The 20,026-nt window shown below is 36.8% G+C and overlaps 1 protein-coding gene across 3 annotated transcripts in view; it reads right to left on the reverse strand.

Moving 5' to 3' along the window:
- The window catches only part of ZNF654 (zinc finger protein 654), a 94,064-nt gene extending 74,086 nt beyond the window's left edge, over positions 1 to 19,978 (reverse strand). For all 3 annotated transcript variants that reach the window (XM_067739183.1, XM_067739181.1, XM_067739180.1), the window contains exon 1: positions 19,700 to 19,978. In XM_067739183.1, coding sequence (XP_067595284.1) covers positions 19,700 to 19,888 — 189 coding nt within the window. In that variant the 5' untranslated portion in view covers positions 19,889 to 19,978. The remainder of the gene's footprint in view (positions 1 to 19,699) is intronic.
- Positions 19,979 to 20,026: the final 48 nt, after the last annotated feature.

A 20,026-nucleotide genomic window follows, 5' to 3' on the forward strand; every position in this document is an offset into this window, starting at 1 on the left:
TTCTCAGGTTCTGTTCTCATTGTAGCTTCCCTCATTCACCAAGATTCGGCTATTAATACCCTGCCTGATCCAGCTGAGCCCAAACCTAACACAATAAAAGTACTTGTGCACGACACCTCCAGTAGGTTTCCCACAATACCCTTTAAGGGACATAAACAAAACTGGCTGAAATTTACATACAGTTGGCCCTCAGTATCTGTGGAGGATTGGTTCCAGGATCCCCCACCCCATACCAAAATCTGCAGATGTTCAAGTCCTTTATATAAATAATGTATTTGCATATAACCTACACACGTCCTCTCGTATACTTTAAATCATCTCTAGATTACTTATAATACCTAATACAATGTAAATACTATGTAAATAGTTGCTAGCGCATAGCAAATTCAAGTTTTGTGTTTTGGAACTTTCTGGAATTTTTTTTCCAAATATTTTTAATCCACAGTTGGTTGAATCCACAGATGTGGAACCTACAGATACAGAGGGCTGACTGTATCTTCTTATCCTGTTTAATGTCATGCCAGACACTAATAATTCACTATAACATTCACTATAACACCACTTTTTAAATATTTTCCTTAAAATATGTAAAACTATACATTACACTATCTTTTTACTTTGAAAGTTTTCTCCTGCATTATAACTGTTATCATAAGCACTCAGGTAATGAGAGCTGATAACCATGACATCATAATCTGAATGTGCTCTACCAGGTCACTGTGCGGTGAGCAACACATCCTACATTTGTCATTTTCTTTGGTATTCTAATAAGCAACAGTTTTTACTGTTACTATGTAAAGAACTGCTGTATAATTACATTCTTTACTTACGAACATCATCCAACTTACTACAGACTAAAATGTGTCCCCCTAAAGTTCATGTATTGAAGTCTTAACCCCAGTGTGACAGTATCTGGAAATAGGACTCTTAGGAAGTAATTTAGGTTAAATGATGTGATAAGGAAGGGGTCCTAATCAGATAGTATTGGTGGCCTTATAACAAGAGGAAGAGAGGAGAGATCTTTCTGTCCCTCTACATGCATGCACTGAGGGAAGGCGATGGTGAGGCCACAGAGAGAAGGCAGCAGCCTGCAAGCCAGGAAGAGCATCTTTGCCAGAACTCAACCATGCTGGCACCCTGATCTCAGACTTCTAGCCTCAAGAACTGAGAAAATAAATTTCTATTGTTTAAGCTGCCAAGTCTGTGATATTTGTTATGGCAGCCAGAGCTGCCTAATACACAAATGTATAAAAATAATACAAACGTAGCAGTCTTGGAACCCCTAAAATGTCATATAAAGTGATTGACTAAAATATGATTATCTGTTTCTTAACTGAATTCTCCTTTTTTCTAATGTAACAATGAAGACTACCAAACACTAGTTTGTCACTGAGCAAACAATCCTCTTGATTTCTAAATCCAGGTAACAATAGACTAGATCATTAACATAGTTATCACACATGACTTTACTTCCATTAGCTGGCCATTCACATCCCTGTCATTTTCCTACCTGAAACCTCCCACTGGCATCAACTTTCATTATTTATATCAAACACTTCACAGGTGTCAGTGGAGCTGTTCACTAATGTTAATTTCATTACCTGTTTACAGTGAATCCACCCACTTTTAAAATCTGATTTACAAACCATGGCCATTATCGTATGTGATTAGCCACATCACAACTACCTTCCATTCTAAGAGCTTCAAAAAATGCCTATAATACATGCCAATCTATGCACTGAATAAATTTGTTAATCTTCTAAATACCTAAAATAAACATTGTAAGAAACATTAAGTTAGCCTTTTCCCCACCCCCTTTCAGTATGATTAGGTTATTCATTTGTAATATACCTACTATATATCTATATATATATCTATATATATATATACACATATATATATATATAATTTCCTAGCTCTGTCCATTGAGAGGGCCACAGAGCAATGACACCTCAGTAGCAACATACACACTTAGGGCCCAAATCTTGGTTTCTAAACACTATTCTCCAATATGAGGAACTTGGGGCTCCTCAGGCACAAGGAACTTGGGCTGCTCAAGCCCTCCTCCAGCAGGGATGGAACAGGGAAAATAACTAGATAGGACTAAGTAATGAAATGCTGAAACAGTGATAGAATATAAGAACATGGGAGCCAACCTGAAGGTGCTCCGAGCAGTTAAAGCTAGAACAATTTGAGCAACAAAATAAATGATGGTAGTATTGGACTTTAATCCATAAAACCAGATAAATATCCATGAGTCCCTACAAATAATCAAATTAATCAGTAAGTGTAAGAGACAGCTCTTCCTCACAGAAGAAGACTAATTAATAAACATAGAACAAAAGAGAGAAATAGAGAATCACCATTAGGCAAATACCGTACACAGCAATGAATGTTGCAGACAAAATCCATGGAACAATGCTAATATTAGTGGGTGAAAAGTTTGAGGATGCAGGATTTGCAGTTTCAAAGCATCTCCCACAAGACGGTTATCAACTACAAACAGATAGCAACTTTAGAGTGGAGAAACCCCACGGACACAAACTTAACAAAGCCATCAAGGTAATATCACTAATAAGTAATAAAGCATATTATTATCATAAATCTCTTGATATGAAGCCCCAAGAAATACAAAAGCATTTTTGTGGTACTTTTGCCAAAAATTCATAAACTCATTCCAATCATGAGAAATCATCAAACAAACCCAAACTGTAGGATATTCTACCAAAAAAATTGATCAGTACTCTTCAAACATGTTAAGGTCATGAAAGGAAAAACAGAAGAACTGTTACAGAATAGAACAGACTAAGGAGAAATAACAACTAAATACAATGTGAGATCAGAAATAACACCCTGGAACAGAAAAAGAGCATTGGTGGAAAACCAGTGAAAAGTATCACTCCCAGAAGACTCTCATCTCCCTTCTTGAGTATGTTGCATCCATATGGTATGAGGCTGGCCAGAGTTCTCCCTGTGGCTGCCTGAGTATCAACTTAAAGACCCAACTTTTCTCTTAAGTAGGTCCAAAGGTAAGTAGTAGGCTCATTTTAAAGGCTTTAGATCAGTTTTGGTACCCATCAATTTTTTCTTTGATTTCAAACTCACTAGAGAGAATAATATACTAAATGCTCCCTGTATAAACATTAAAATTGGCACACAGACAAGGGAACCCCAAATATAAGGAAATGTATATGAATATCAAATGAACATGTTGGGTGAACAAATATCTTCTTTTGCCTGCAGCTGGTGATATCCACAGATGTGTGTGCACATGATAATGTCTTAACTAGCATGGGCTAAGCAAAATTCTAAATCTGACTTCAATTTAGCATGGCCACTAAGGCAAAAGAAATAAAAGCAAAAATAAACAAATGGGACCTAAACTTAAAAGCTTTTGCACAGCAAAGGAAACCATCGACAAAAGGAAAAAAACCTACGGAATGGGAGAAAATATATGCAAATGATGCGACCAAGGGGTTAATATCCAAAATATACAAACAGCTCATACAACTCAATTAGAAAAAAAAATCCAATCAAAAAATGAGCAGAAGACCTGAAAAGACATTTTCCCAAAGAAGACATACAGATGGCTAACAGGCACATGAAAAGATGCTCAATATCGCTAATTATAAGAGAAATGCAAATCAAAACCACAATTAGGTATCACCTCACACCTGTCAGAATGGCTATCATCAAAGAGTGTACAGATAACAAATGTTGGAGAGGATATGGAGAAAGGGGAACCCTTCTACACTATTGGTGGGAATGTAAATCGGTGTAGCCACTATGGAAAACAGTATGGAGGTTCCTTAAAAAACTAAAAATAGAAATACCATATGATCTAGCAATTCCACTTTTGGGTATATATATGGAAAAAAGCCCACAAAAACATTAATTCGAAGATCCATGTGCCCTGATGTTCACAGCAGCACTATTTACAATAGCCAAGACATGGAAGCAACCCAAGTGCCCATCAAGAGATAACTGAATTAAGATGTGGCATATATATACAATGCAATATCAGCCACAAAAAAATTAAAAAATACTGCCATTTGCAGCAACATGGATGGACCTAGAGAATATTATGCTTGGTGAAATATGTGAAAGACAAATACTATATGAAATATGTGGAATCTAAAAAATAATACAAATGAATGTATATGCAAAACAGAAACAGACTCACAAATATAGAAAACAAACTCGTAGTTACCAAAGGGGAATGGGAAGGGGGGAGGGACAAATTAGGGGTGTGTGATTAACAGATACAAGCTGCTATATATAAGAGATAAGCAACAGAATATACCATAAAGCACAAGGAATTATACCCATTATCTTGTAATGACCTATAATGGAATATAATCTGCAAAAATAATGAATCATTATGCTGCACATCTGAAATTAACACAATATTGTAAATCAACTATACTTCAATTAAAAAAAAAAAATTAGCATAGCCTGGCCACAGATGGTATTACAGGTGTGGCTGAGGCAATAATTATATTATTGAATTTTTTAAATGTCCATTAGCCATATAGGTTTTTTAGATATTAGTAGGTGGAAATCCTTTTTGTTCCTTCTGTCTGGTTTCTCAACAAAGACTACAAGCCAGAGGATTAAACTGAAAAGCTGGTTAAGTTCCATATGGGTCTTAGCACACTAGTGTGTTAATGTCTAGACTTTAAATTGTTAATATTAGTCTTAGATCAGCTGACTTAATTCTGTTCCTCTTAATTTTGTTCTCAGAGAACAGCTCTTATATTCATGTGACTTGTCCAAAGGCTTCTAGAGTCACTGTCATAATATAATCTCTAGTAACTTCTGAGATTGATATGTACACAAATAATCAAAGCTATAGATGTCAAGATTTTATCTGAGTTCAGTGAAGATGTCCAGTGGATTTTATTAAGTGCAGAGATAAAGAAGGGTCAAGGTTCTTTATTGTTTAGGGCATAAATCACTTTCCTAGGATGAGGAAGAAGAAAAGCTCAATGGAATTATTACAAAGTCAAAGCCAAAAGGGAAACTTTTAAAAGGCCTATGCCTCAAAAACTAACTTTAGGTACCAGGTTTGCTTAGTCTCAAGAAGAGTTAAATTTGTTTTAAAAAGATGATAAACTTTCAATTAAAGTAACAGTGGAAGAGTTAAAGTAAATAAAAAAAAGGAGGTCATGTTAAGATGGAAGAAGAGAGGGACTTCCTTAAAAGTAAGTTCAATCTCAGAAGCTAGACTAGTCAGATATGAAAAAAGACAAAGGAATTATATATACCAGAACTATGTGTTCCTAAAGATGGAATGGGGGCAGAAAGTATTTTAGTTGCTACTCATCAGAAAGGAAGGGTGACTGACTCCAAAGGTATCTAACAGAGGGATAGCAGGTAACTGTAGGATGGAAATCTCGGTGAACTGAACTGGAAATTCAAGTATGGTAAGATGGTATTTTAAAGAAACAGATAGAAAGTACATAATAAAAGTGAAAAAAAACACACCATGAAGACTGCGTACAGATTTGAAAGGTTAAAAAAAGCTAAGAGATTGCCTTTAAATACCTGAAGAATTTCAGGTGCATTTCAAATTACTAGTTATTACAGAGGGCAATGTATGGTACAGCATGGTGTCACAAAGAAAAGTGCCCCAGGAACTCAAAGTTAGGCCTCAGGGAGTGGACAAGGAAAAGCAAAACTGAAGAAAAACAAAATAACAGGTCAGACCTAGGTTTTATGTTGAGCTGGTAAGACTTCCTTAAACCTGGGAGAAGAGAGTGGGAAAAATCTGTTTGATAATAAATGCTTTTTGATAAACTCAGAATTCCTTGACTTTCATCTCTGACATTATGGCAGATCTTAGAAGACATAATTGAAGAATAATAAAACCTAAGCCCAAAAGCAAAGAGAAAGGGAAAGGAAGACAAGAGGGGCCAACTTAAGAATAGGCTAAAATATAAACAAAAACAGAAACCAACTATGTTTATCTGAAATGGCATATCCTATTATTGCTGAAAGGAACGTGACAAAAAGGAATGTTTACACTGCCAATGAGGTAGAACAAATTATGCAAGGCCTATAACAGTTAAAAGCAGAATAAAGAAAAGGTCTAGAGAAGCAAGTAGCTGAAGAGGTACTGTCTTTACTGGGCTCCTATGAGTGCAGACATCAGAAACATTAAAAGTAGCTTCCTTTCAGGTACCCATTTATGGTTATTATCCAAATAATACAAATATGGGGCACAAGAGGAGTGCTTTTATGATTTTAGCTCAATAGGCCTAAGAATTTCAGGGGAAGTGGCAAAAGCCAAGGTAGCACAGGGCTAAAAATGTCTTGGCACAGGTTGGGGACGGAGGAGTCCAGAGACAAGAGCAGGACACTAGAGCTATGGAAACTGCAAGGCTGGAGCCTTGTGGGGCCTTGTAGAGATTATACTTTGAGCTTTACACACTGCAAGTAAGTGATACACTCTTTACAAGAGGCAGTACAGAAATTGGTGCCACTAAACAGAATCTATACTCACTGTAGCAAAGGAGTACCAGGACAACACAGAAAAAATGGAAAGTAAAAGCTTTTTTTTTTTTTTTTTTTTTGCGGTACGCAGGCCTCTCACCGCTGCGGCCTCTCCCGTTGCAGAGCACAGGCTCCAGACGCGCAGGCTCAGCGGACATGGCTCACGGGCCCAGCCGCTCCACAGCATGTGGGATCCTCCCAGACCGGGGCACGAACCTGTGTCCCCTGCATCGGCAGGCGGACTCTCAACCACTGCGCCACCAGGGAAGCCCGTAAAAGCTTTTAATATAAAGGAAATCTAAAGGAAGAGACATCAAGTATGACCTTGGTGCCTGTGGCTATAATCCATGGAAATTTATAAACTCTGCAAGACAGAAATTCAGACACAGCTTTCAAGGAAGTAGAAACGTTCAGGTAAAGTGCTTCCACCCCTCAGAAAAATATCATAAGCACACAGTGGCACAACCACTTGATGAATTTTCCCAGTACAACTTTACAAGTTATAGACACTGGCAGTTGCCATAACTGACTGGCACCCTGGTAAAGTTGAAACCAAAACTGACTTGTTACCCTGTTTTTTGTGCACCCATCTTTCCTCTAATATCCATCTTTAGTGATATCACTAAATCCTACTGGCGAAAGTGATGTGAGTCAACTGTATTATGTACTAAATTCAAGGAATTACTAGTGTTTCTAAATTTAATGGGTGTTGGCTGGTTAAAATATTAAGTGTTTGCCCACTGACCTTCCGGATTCTTTAAAAAGTAAGATTGGAGGCTAAATAATTTTCCTTTTGAGGTGTGAAAGAAGCCACTCCCAGTCAGAGGAGCACGACCAAGCTATAGCTCCTGAAAACCCCCCAACCCTAACCAGACAGGCACACTCTGTCTTTGATTACGCAATATTCCAGGAAGGCAAGAATTTCATATCCTAACCTCTATGGGACTCTAGTTTTTAATTTCTCTTTGTGAACTTGATAATGGGAAACAATTCATTTGACCCAAATGAAGTGTTTCTGACAGACAAAGCAAAGGCCAAGTGGCAGGAGAATAGTTATTCAAGTCGAAGGAGGGGGCAAAAACACTAGGGTAGCTGAAGGTAAGTAGTAGACACAAGAGTAATAGGGGACAAGTCAAAGAGCTAGACAGGGGCTGGATCACGAAGCCCTGCAGTCCATGGTAAGAATTCTGGCTTTGACCCTGAGATAGAAAAGCATGGAAGGTTTAGAAGAGACCTCACTCATGTCTTTAAAAGGATCACTTTGGCTGCGTGGAGAAAAAACTGAGAAAAACTAAAAGCTGGGAGACAAAATTGTCCAGGAGAAAGACAACTGTAGCTTGGACCAAGGTTGTAACAGCAGTTACAGTAGTCAGATATGCTTTTTCTCCCTTATTAGATGATTCAGTTCCTTGAGGGAAGGGGTTGTGACCTTTTCCTCCCTAAATCCCCTGTAATCATTAGGATGAAGCTTTCCACATAGTACACAGCCAATGTTTTCTTTCAGGAGTATCTTCTACAACACTTTTATGTATCTAGATCTATGCCTAAGATAATTAAGGATAATTCAATTGACTGACATTAAGAAAAAGTAAGTTACGTATACATTGTCAGATAGGCACATATGCAGCATTTTATGACCACCTATTAAGTTATGAGCAATTAATAGTTGTTGAAGTTAAATTCAAAATATAAAAGAGAGGATAAAGAATCTCAAGAGTTAAAGGGCGACTTCCCTGGCGATGCAGTGGTTAAGAATCCGCCGGCCAATGTCAGGCACACGGGTTCAAGCCCTGGTCCGGGAAGATCCCACATGCCGCGGAGCAACTAAGCCAGTGCACCACAACTACTGAGCCCGCTCTCTAGAGCCCGCGAGCCACAACTACTGAGCCCACGTGCCACAGCTACTGAAGCTCCCATGCCTAGAGCCCGTGTTCCGCTACAAGAGAAGCCACCGCAATGAGAAGCCCGTGTACCACAACGAAGAGTAGCCCCCACTCGCCGCAACTAGAGAAAGCCCACGCACAGCAACGAAGACCCAATGCAGCCAAAAATTTAAAAATTAATTAATTTAAAAAAAGAGTTAAAGGGCAATACATGTGGAATCTAAAATATGGCACAAATGAAACTATTTACAAAACAAAAACAGACTCACAGACATAGAGACCAGACTTGTAGCTGCCAAGGGGAAGGGGGAAGGGAGAGGGATGGACTGGGAATTTGGGGTTGGTAGATGCCAACTATTACATTTAGAATGGACAAACAACAAGGTCCTACTGTATAGCACAGAGAACCATATCCAATCTCCTGGGATAAACCATAATGCAAAGCAATATTTTAAAAAGAATATTAAAAAAAATGTGTATATGGTAAAACTAAGTCACTTTGCTGTAAGCAGAGATTGGCACAACACTGTAAACCAACTATACTTCAACTAAAAAAGGCTAACTAGTAATTCAAAATAATAAAATTTGAACAACAATAATAAAAAAAAGTTAAAGGACAAAATGGCTTCAGTTAATAAAGAATTTTTAAGAAACTATCAACAGAATAACAGAAGAATTTATTTTTTTCAAAAACATCAAGAAAGGACTGCATAAGAGTTAAGTCCCATAAAGAGAAGCAGAAATAGCATATCTGCTCTTTACAAACACAGGATGAAATGTAGCAAATCAAAATAATAAAAAAGGATGAATGACTTTTAAGATTCTCATAACTCAGTTCTATCTAATTTATTTTCACAACTTTCTCCCCTCTTGATTATGTTATGTACACTCACTATAGTGAATCTGGATACTTAAAAAAATCATCCATCATTTTCTGCCCATATATCACCACTATTAACATCTTGGTAATTTCTCTTTTCTAGCTGTGTGACTTGGGGTTAGCTGTTTAACCTCTCTGCATCTCATCTAAAATGAAGATAAAAATAGTATCTATCTCACAGGGTTGTTGAAAAGAATAAATAAGAAAGTAGGACATGAGCTGACACACTTTATTTTGAAAGGGCCAGAAAGCAGCTTATGGGCCATACATTCTCCATCTCAACTACTTAACCCTGCTATATCATGAAAGCAGCCATAGAAAATACAGAAGTGAAAGGGCAAACCCCAATAAAGTTTTATTTGCAAAAGTAGGCAGTGCTGCTTGTATCACAATGGCTTACAGCAAAGGTTCATAACCTGTTGGTGTGTTTGGATGATTGTGGTCTGTGTTTGTTTAGCAAGTTTTGAAATTCTTAAGAGAATGTGATAAAAACAAACAAAAAACCTTAGACTGGCTCACCAAGGAAATGTAAATACAACTTTTTTTTTGCAAATAATTTCAGCGTTCACAGACTTCCTGAAGTACACGAATGGCCCCTACGGATTATCATCAAGAAATCCTGTTTCTAGTGAAATAGCTCATTTGATTTTTCTTTACAGCACTTTCCCCCTCTAAAATACGGTGAGAATGGACCAGCCTATATTCGAACTGTATAATCCTGCTACAAACAAATTTTTCCACCTAATATTTTTGTCATTGTACTTTATTTTCCTAGATCATTTATAATCATTGAGGACATAATTTTTTAAGGTTGAATAATATTTTAGTTTATGAGGGTTGAAAAATGTTCAACTGTTTTAGATGTTCTGGTTGCTTTTCCATTTTCAACTCATTCCTTTCATTAATTACAATTAATGCTATGATGAAGCACTTTAATCCAAATTTACATTTCCTCAGAAATTAATGCTATAAGTCAAAAAGTACAAATTATTTTTAAAGTTTCTAATATACTTTGATGAATTATGGTTCAGAAAGGTTGTGGTGATTTCTGCTCCCACCATTTGAAAATGAGATATCCATTTCATCATACCCTCATGAGCATGGAATATAAATCTTAAACTTTACTAACAAGTTCTATAATCTGAAAGATCTTTGGCAAAAGCTTTCAAAACATAGTAAAGGATAGATAATAAAGTCTAAAAATGTACATCCACTGTGCTCTGGGTTAGTAAGATTTCAAGATATTCAAGGTTGAATCTTAAATAATATGGAGAAACAAACTTTAAAATTTTAATCATTAAGAAAAACATCTAAAATATATTCCATACCCTCCAGCCTTCAAAACACAAGGTAATAACATAAAGTAGCAGGTCTGTAATCATCATAACTCTTGCATTTAAAAAATAACCATTATAGTGAACCACTGCTTCAGAGCAAAGCATATCCCACTCAGGTAAGTTGGGGGAAAAAATAAAAAAGGTTGAGAATCACTTCTTACAGGGAACCTCTGATAGCTTAAGTTCGATTTTTTTTCTCTCTTTTACATTCATGAACATCTTTAGTTTCTGCTGCCTTGAGTCTTTTTAAATCACTACTTTTACTCAGTCAATAATTGCTTAAGTATGCTGTAGTACATATCAATACATATGCAGATGCTATAACAGATACCAAATGCATATTCCTAGATACAATATATGTGTATGTTGGAATGGTTAAGTACACGGGCTCTTGACAGATGGGCCAGGATTCCAACCTGACTTAATCAAACCATTTAACCTCTCTTGGCCTTAAGTTTCCTGATCTGTAAAATGAGAATAATGGCACATACCCTGTGGGATAGTGGATTAAATGAGACAGAATAGGTAAAAGACTTATCACAGTACCTGACACATGGAAAACACTCAAAATATTATAAGTTATATACATAGCACTCCAATAAAATAAATAAATCTTCCAGATACTAAAAATATAACACACACATATAAAATCATTGGCAACAGTGATCAGCGAATATTTAGAACATTTCAACTTTAGGGTAACCAAAACAGATATGGGTTAATTTTAGTAAACTCTAGTTATAGAACTATATATTAATAAATTGTGTACATGTTTTATTGGGGTATCATATGTGTATACATATTTTCAAGGTACACAGAACAATGTTGTACACTTATCTATTAATATCTACTGATACAACTACTTTTCTAATTTCTCCTTCTCCTTTCACTTCTCTCTTTTACCACAAATGTAGCCAGAAAATGAGGATATCCCCTTCTTTCTCAAAGTTAATTAACTGATAAATTACAGTATATCACTCAACTCTGAATAACTACTCCAGTCTGACTCCTGCTCCCATCGTTACATCAAAACAGCTCTGCTTAAAGTCACCAAAGACCTGCACGTTAATTCAATGGTTGGATCTCATTAGCTTTTGATGCCAGTTACTATTCACTCCATCCTGAAATATTCTCTTTTCTTGTCTTCTGTGACACCATAGTTCCCTGGTTTTCTCCAAGCTCTTTAATCCTTCTCAGACTTCATTTGAAGACTCAACCTCTTCTACCAGGCCATTTAACTATGGAGTTTCTGAAGCTTCACTTCTAAGTCCTCTTCTTTACTCACTCTATATTATCTCCTTATGTGAGCTCATTCACACACACGGCTTCAAATACCATCCACACAACTACGATTGACCAGATCTCACTTCTGAGCTCTGGATTATGTAAATCTAGCCATCTTTAAGATCTCTTCTTCAGTGAGGATACGCACCTTAAATTCAACAAGTTCAAACTAAACCAAAGAATCTCAGCCAAGTTCAACTTGCCCAAGAATGCCTTTTATTAGCCTGCATTTTATAGTATTATACCTTTTCTTCATAGAACTTATCAAAGTTATACCTACATACAAAAACAGAGACAATGCCTCTTTATCACTATATGCCCAGTGCCTTATACAGTCATTCGTCAGGATCTGGGAGACTGGCTCCAGAACCACCCCCCAACCCCTACCCCCACCCACAGATATCAAAATCTACAGGTGCTCAAGTCTCTCATATAAAATGATGTGGTATTTGAATCTACACATATCCTCCCGTATACTTTAAATCATCTCTAGACTACTTAAATACCTAATACTATGTAAATGCTACATAAATAGTTGCCGGTGTGCAGCAAATTCAAGTGTTTTTTTTTTGGAACTTTCTGGAACTTTTTCCCCCAATATTTTTTCATGTCCGGTTGGTTGAACTCGGGGCTGCAGAACCTGCAAATATGGAGGGCCAACACTATAAACAAGCGTCAACCCTAACATCAAGGACTCTTTTTTCTACTGTTTAAATGGAAAGCCTTTCAGCTATTTTCACATTCATGGCTGCTTTGGAGAACTTAGGGTATTAAAAGGTTGGTACAAGAGTGTCAATGTACTGAACTTTAGGATCTTATGTAGCACTTTATACAGATTGACCTCCTCTCATGTTTAGTTGCCACCAAGTGTTCCACCATAGCTCTAACCAGGTGATGCTGACTGGGTCTCATCCTAGAGAGCAGACCCAAACTGAATAGAGTGTACTGCTGAAATGATGAACTGACCTGTCAGAGAAATAAGGAGCTAAAAAATAAATGTGATATATATTACATGAAAGCTGAAGATTACCTTGTATTAGATTCATTCGAAATTACAAACCTTAAAAATGCTCTCCAAAACAGACTAGGTACTGCTGTATTTACAGCATAACTAGAATTAATATTTAGTTAAATAAATTACATTAGATCTTAAATGGCCTAATAGCCTTTCCATTACATTTTTTAATATAAATTTATTTTTTTATTTTTGGCTGTGTTGGGTTTTCGTTGCTGTGTGCAGGCTTTCTCTAGTTGTGGCGAGTGGGGGCTACGCTTCGTGTGGTGCGCGGGCTTCTCCTTGTGGTGGCTTCTCTTGTTGTGGAGCATGGGCTATAGGGGTGCATCCTTCAGTAGTTGTGGCACACGGGCCCAGTAGTTGTAGCGCACGGGCTCTAGAGCGCAGGCTCAGTAGCTGTGGCATGCGGGCTCAGTAGTTGTAGCACACGGGCTCTAGAGCACAGGCTCAGTAGTTGTGGCGCACAGGCTTAGTTGCTCCGCAGCATGTGGGATCTTCCCAGACCAGGGCTCGAACCCATGTCCCCTGCATTGGCAGGCGGATTCTTAACCACTGCACCACGAGGGAAGTCCATCCATTATATGTTAATATACATTTTAAATGGCATATTAATTGACCATATTTTATTGATCATGTTTTATTTTTTCAAATACCTCACCAGACACACATTTTACCATAGCTTTCTTAAATTTAATTTAAACTTTTCTTTTTTGCTTTTGTTTGTAAATGCTAAGGTATAGTTTACCACATTTTGGCAAGGAAATCAAAAAGATTCTGTGCCAACAATAACAGTACAATTGGTGCCTTCTCTTTGGCAGAACTGCAAAATAATGGTATCACTAAAAATTTTAAAGCAATGAACTTCATTTAAAAATATTTTCTTCTACCATCTTATCTATAAAAATTGAGAAATTTCTTTAAGCCAATGTCATGAGTGCTTATTAGAAAGCAGTAATGAACATATATTTTAATGCAAGGCTGTGTATAAAGAAGTTACATAAGTTTAGGATCTCATTGGTTAACCTAAAATGACCTTCATAAGTTCACTTAACCAACTCATTAAAAAAAAAAAAAAAAAGCATTTCACTTATTTTTGAGAAACAAGGAGTTAAAATTTCATCATGCTCAAAATATTCTTGCATTTATTCACAGAAAATAAGCAATCTGTGAAATAGGGAGAGAAAAAAATAAAATGTGTTTTTTATATTTCCTATGTTTATAAAGATAGTAGGTTTAATCAAGAAAATATAAATGCAAAGAAAAAAATTTAGCTATAAACATATCACTAATAAATTATCCACTGTTAACGATTTGGTATATTTGTTTTCAGTCTTTTTTATTTACAAAAGTGAAATCACCTGTCATCTGTGTCTTTTCAGTCATTATTATACCACTAACAGTTTCCCATATGAATAAATATTCTTTAAATACACGACTGTTAGGAGAAGATAGGGTTCCATTATATGTAACAATTCCCCTAACTTTGGCCTAAAGGTTTTCAATAATTTGGTATTACAAATAATGTCATTATGAACAATTAGCATTATTCAATTCTGAAAGTCAACATAAAAAAAGCATAAATAACAACAAAGCATTAGCTCTCCAAACACAGCCAACAAGATCTAGGGTTCATTTTGTTCTGTTTTTCCTTATTATAATAATTATAATAAGGAATATTATATAAGGAATATAATATAATAATTATAATAAATAACATGGAGATAAATATCATACTTGCTAAGAGAGCTGCAAGTAATTGCCTCTGGGGAAGATGCAGGGAAGAAAAGGGACAAGGAATGACTGCTATTTAAAAAATACTATATTATATAATAAAATTATAACCAGTGGCAAAATAGAAAATCAAAAACAAAATAAAAACACAAACAAACAACAATTGCCTCTAAAATATCATCTTGTTTTCTTCCTTCCTTATTAATAGAATCATAGACATGTGTCTTATCAGGGAAAAAAATACAAAAAAAAACAAAAACAAAAAAACCCCCAAATCCTAACATTCTTTTCAGATGAGAATAGCTAACAAGATGGAAATGGAAGTTACTGAGTAGAACTTAGGGCAAGATGTTTTTGGCTTACCCCAGAGACACCCTGTCCCTGCTACATGGAACTCAGATGTGATGGCTGGAACTTCAGCAATTATTTTGGGTCATGAGGCCAACTTGAGATAGGAAGATAAGGATGACTGATAAGAAAGAGTGAATGATGGTAAAATGATGATAAAGCTACCATATCATCCCTAAACTATCCATTCAAGACTTTTCATGTGAGAAATGTGTACTATTGTTTTGAGCTGTTTAAGTCAGGTCTCTACTAGCAGCAAAATTCAATTCCTCATATTTAAGTTTTATATGACTCATTAAACCAAGTACATGTAAAACACATATAAAAAGTAATAGCAAATCAAAAAATAGTTCCAATTAATTCCAAGACTAGTAAAAACATATTATTATACCCTAAGAAACTGCTCAAGAAACTATAAATATTATGTAAATTTTATACCAAGACTAAGAGATAAAACTTGTATTTTCCTAAAACAATTAAATTTTAATTTCTCTAAAGTAAGAGGCATTAGCATGTATTCTATAAAACTATGAAGCGAACCCTTTTTCTGTTAGATTATCTCTTTATCTATTAAAGTGCCGGGTACCCAGTAGCTGCTTAAAATTATCTGAGGATCATTAAAGACTTTTTTTAAGACATAAAGTATCCACTAAGGGTTCCAAAGTAAGATTATAGCAGGGTTTCTCAACTTTGGTACTATTGATATTTTGGACCAGACAATTCTTTGTTGTTAGGGCTGCCCTGTGCATTGCAGGGTGTTCAACAACATCTCTGGCCTCTACGTACTAGATGCCAGCAGCAACGCCCCAATTAAGGCAATCAAAAATATCTCCCGACACTGCCCAATGTCCCTACAGGAAATAAAATCTGAAAAAAAAATGTAGTTGTTTTTGCAAATCATTTAGTGCTTCATCAGGAACATTTGGCTTTTCTAGTAAATAAAAGAATTTTAGAATTGTAACATTTCTAAATTCTCTCTAAAGCTGATTGTGGTATACAAACTCAAAGTGACCTACAGATTAGGTTATCTCTAATGTCCCTCTTAAACCTTCAGAGGATTTCACATGAAAGAAATATTAATAGCTTCTATCTATTTAAGCCTATCTATGTGCTAGGTATAGTACTGAGCACTTCATGTTCATTCTCTCTATACTCCTGACATCCTCGTGGGATGGCTACTTAACCCCACTGTAATAAAAAATAATTTTAAAATCTATTTTAGTCAACAAATCAAAATGCTTCCAGAAATAATTATTTATCATTCATTATATTCACTCTGGCACTGAACTAAGAAGGTACCTTTACTTGCTTAATTTACAATTTATGATAAAAAATATTTCAATATATCTAGTAACAAAATTAAGTTGAATTACCACAAACTTCAGGAATTGGGGAAATGTTCACAGCCCCTAACAAGTCAGAGAAATAATAATTAACTGTTTCTTGGAATATTTTTTATACTGTGGCATAATGAAAGAGCACTTTTTAAATTTTTCTTCCATGATTCCCTGAGTTCTTTCAGTAACCTTTTTTTTTCTCCTTTGTACAACTTGACAAAGAAAAAAAAAATCACTTTATAATTATTTGAGGATTCATCTGTAATTTCAATCTGTTGTTCAGGAGAAATTGAAGGCTGGATCCAAAATCCCAGCTTCTTCACCTGACAAATTAACTTGTTCAGGCCTCAATTTCAACTATGTAACTTGCATAACAAGACCTATCTGAAGGCCTTAAGAGTTAGTAGGTCCTCAATAAAAATTACATTCCTCTTCCTTTCATCCTGAAATTAAATATCAGCTAAGTGCCAATTCTATTTAAGCAATTGTTGAGAGTCCACTAATAAGAGCAAAGGGAGGATATGATGGGGCAGTTAGTCTAACATTATTCAATGTAACTGGAAATGAATACATTCAATCTCCCAAATCCATCATCTCAAAAAAGCTGTAGCCTAAGCCCTTAGTTTGAGATTTTTAATTACTATGCTTGTATTGTTTCTCAAATAGAAAAGTATATCATCAAATACACTGAGTACATGCATAATTTTTCACTTATATTATCTATAAGTGAAATAGCAGCAAAATGCAATTCCTTTTTACTTTTCCCTGTGGTAAAAGACACAGAACCATTTTTGAAAAGAAGTGTTCCTTCCTCTCCCTTCACCCACACAACTAACTGCCAAGAAATTTTGATTCATATTTCTCTCTAAAAGGAGGAAGATAAATTGGAGCCTTTCTTCTCAACTTCACAAGGCTCTGTGTATAATTCATATATTTAGTTAACTGTCACCAACCCAAGTGCATATTATCCATTTTATGGATTACTCACAATTAAGTCATTTACTAATGAAGGCAAGTTACCCTCAGCGAACATTAGGAAACCAAACGTTTAAAAAGAAACAATCTTTAGGAATTAGATTATATAATCTACTGCTTCCCTCACTGGCAAATAAAACAGAATTACTATACTAGAATTTTGTTAATCAGTCGGTAAAATTCAACTTAATACAGGTAATCTTTTATTCCATCTAAGTTTTAATACAAAAAAGGACTTCACAAAGCTCACCTACAATGTGGAACCAGACAAGAACTCTAAGAAGAGATCGTTTGGTAATCTAGAGTATTATAAAATATGTTATAAGGGTTCAGGTAAAAGTTGGTAACATGAAAGTATATCAACGTAACACTCATAATTTAGCAATATAAAATAAAAGTTCATTAAGTTCATCCTGTTTAGTTTTGCTTCCTTGGATATTTTAGGAGGTAGTGGAGTTTTATAAAACAGTCAACTTCATTTGTTCTTAAAATAATTTACTGTCACTATTCGGACACTGCATTTCACAAACTAAATTTATTCATTTGTTCTTAAAGTTGATTTCAAGAAACAGAATAAGAGTAATTAAGAGTTCTCCAAAAATGTTGTGGCCCTCAAATTAAATTTCGCATTCTACAGAAAGTAAGGGTTATCTGTTCAGGTAAATTTACAAAGCTAAATGTAACCAAAGCCAAGTTGCTCATTAATGATATACAAGCAAAATACAGAAAAAGATAAAAAGACTTTCTGCCTATGACTATATTAAAAAGAGCAACTGTAACCTAATTTTTCAGAAGTTTAAAACTCCTGTAGATACAGTCTACTGATAACACGGTTTCTATATATAAAACATAGAAGACAAGCTCTGTAAAGACACTGAACCTCTAAATCCTGAATGCCAATACCAACAAAAAAATTTTTAATAAAGTCACTAAATAGAGAGCAATGCCAAAGAAAATTGACATACCCTTTACACCAAGACAATTTCCACTGTCAAACCAACTTATCTATTGGGGGAAGGGGGGATGAAATCAAAAAACAGTTTAAAGTATTAAAAACTTACCTGAATATGTCAACCCCAGCCTTTTTCTTTCAATACTTGGAAATACATAAAATCAAATTTCAGCAAACATTATGCCCACTTCTGCTTAACTTTATTTCCTATTTGTTAACCGGAATGAAATTAATGGCTTACTTTAATTAATAGGTAAAGGATCCAAACCCTTTACATATTCATTCCTTTAATTACTATCCCTATTTGACATAAGAGGAAAGAAACTAAGGCACAAAGAGGTGAAGTAATTTGTTCAAGGTAACACAGCTAGAAGTAGTAGAGCCATGACTTGAACGCTATATAGCCAAGATAATAAACAAATAAAGGAATGGGGTGGAAAAGGAGGAGTTAAATTTTTTTTCCAAAAGAGTTTTCAAAGTAAGAGTGTTGTGAAAGAGAAAAAATGTTTAAACTATAAATATATGTAGATGTGAATGTAGATAACACAAATTTTACCCCTACACAAGTACTTTGGTGCTTTAATATTTGATTATGGTCAAACATTCTAAACTACATCAAATTTTAGTGGCAGTCAACCAAGTAAATAATTTACTGTCACTATTCAGACACTTTCCTTTTTTTTTTAACAAGCTAAATAAATACACTATAATTTAAAGGAAGGGGGTTGGTGGTGATGTAACTGGAGCAATAGTTTCAGGAAAGCTACTTTCTCTATTAGCAGTTAATTAGAAAAGAGCTTGCGTGTATCGGGGAAAGGGGTAAGAAAAGGAAAGATGACAATCCCACTGCCTTAACCCCACCTCCCAGAAAAGTAACTAAGTCACTGTGGGTCAGCGCCTAAACCAACTGGAGAACCGGCCCAGCGGGGTCTCGCGAAGAGATGACAGGAGACCCTAGCAGAGGGGGAGGGGTGGCGATGACAGAAGAGGGGGCGGTAGAGAGATGGCAAGCCTCCCATCTCCGGAAAAGGGGAGAATACGGGGGCAAGGGGCGGAGAAGGGAAGGCAGGAAATGTTGCCAGAGATTCCAAATGAGGTGACAAGAAACCGGGTAGGAAACACAAGAAAGGCGGGACCCTCGGGCAGAAAGGGGTCTGTTTGGGGCAGGGGAGGCTTGTCAGTACAGAGCTTTCCTGCCAGCTGGCCCTCCTCTCCAGCCCCTCCACCCCCGACAAACTCTCACTTTCTCAGCAACCCTAAACCTGCGCAGGTCATCCCCGTCCCGCTCCCCGCCCCCCACCCCAAGCCGGATAGGTGGAGGGGGGAGCTTCACCCTCACGCTCCTTGTTGGGCTGGTGGCGCGAGCGCTGGACACAGCCCAAATTCGGGGACTGGAAGACCAGGAAAAGCAGGGAGGCCCAGGACCTGGCTGACAAGTCCTGGCGGCCGACGGGCGCCTCACCTGACAGAAGCGTCGGCAGTAATCCCGACTGCTGATCCCGACGCCGCCGCCACGGCAGCTGCCGCCGCCAGCGCCGCCTCTGCCTTCGCCCGCAGCTCTAAGCCCGGGAGGGCCTGGAGGGGACTCCACAATGGCCACGAGCTCTTCTCCAAGGCGTTCGGCCTCTTGATCGCTCTCTTCCTCCGCCATGAGGCTCTCGCCGCCCAGCGCGTACCAGCCCCTGCGCCCCCGCCGCTGTAGCTGCCTCGGCTAACCTCCTCCTCCTTCTCTAGTTCCCTCCCCCTTCCCTCCTCCCCAGCCGGACAGGGGCCTCTCCGCTGGCTCTAC

The sequence above is a fragment of the Pseudorca crassidens genome, chromosome 5, assembly GCF_039906515.1.
Source record: "Pseudorca crassidens isolate mPseCra1 chromosome 5, mPseCra1.hap1, whole genome shotgun sequence".
Lineage (NCBI taxonomy): Eukaryota > Metazoa > Chordata > Mammalia > Artiodactyla > Delphinidae > Pseudorca > Pseudorca crassidens.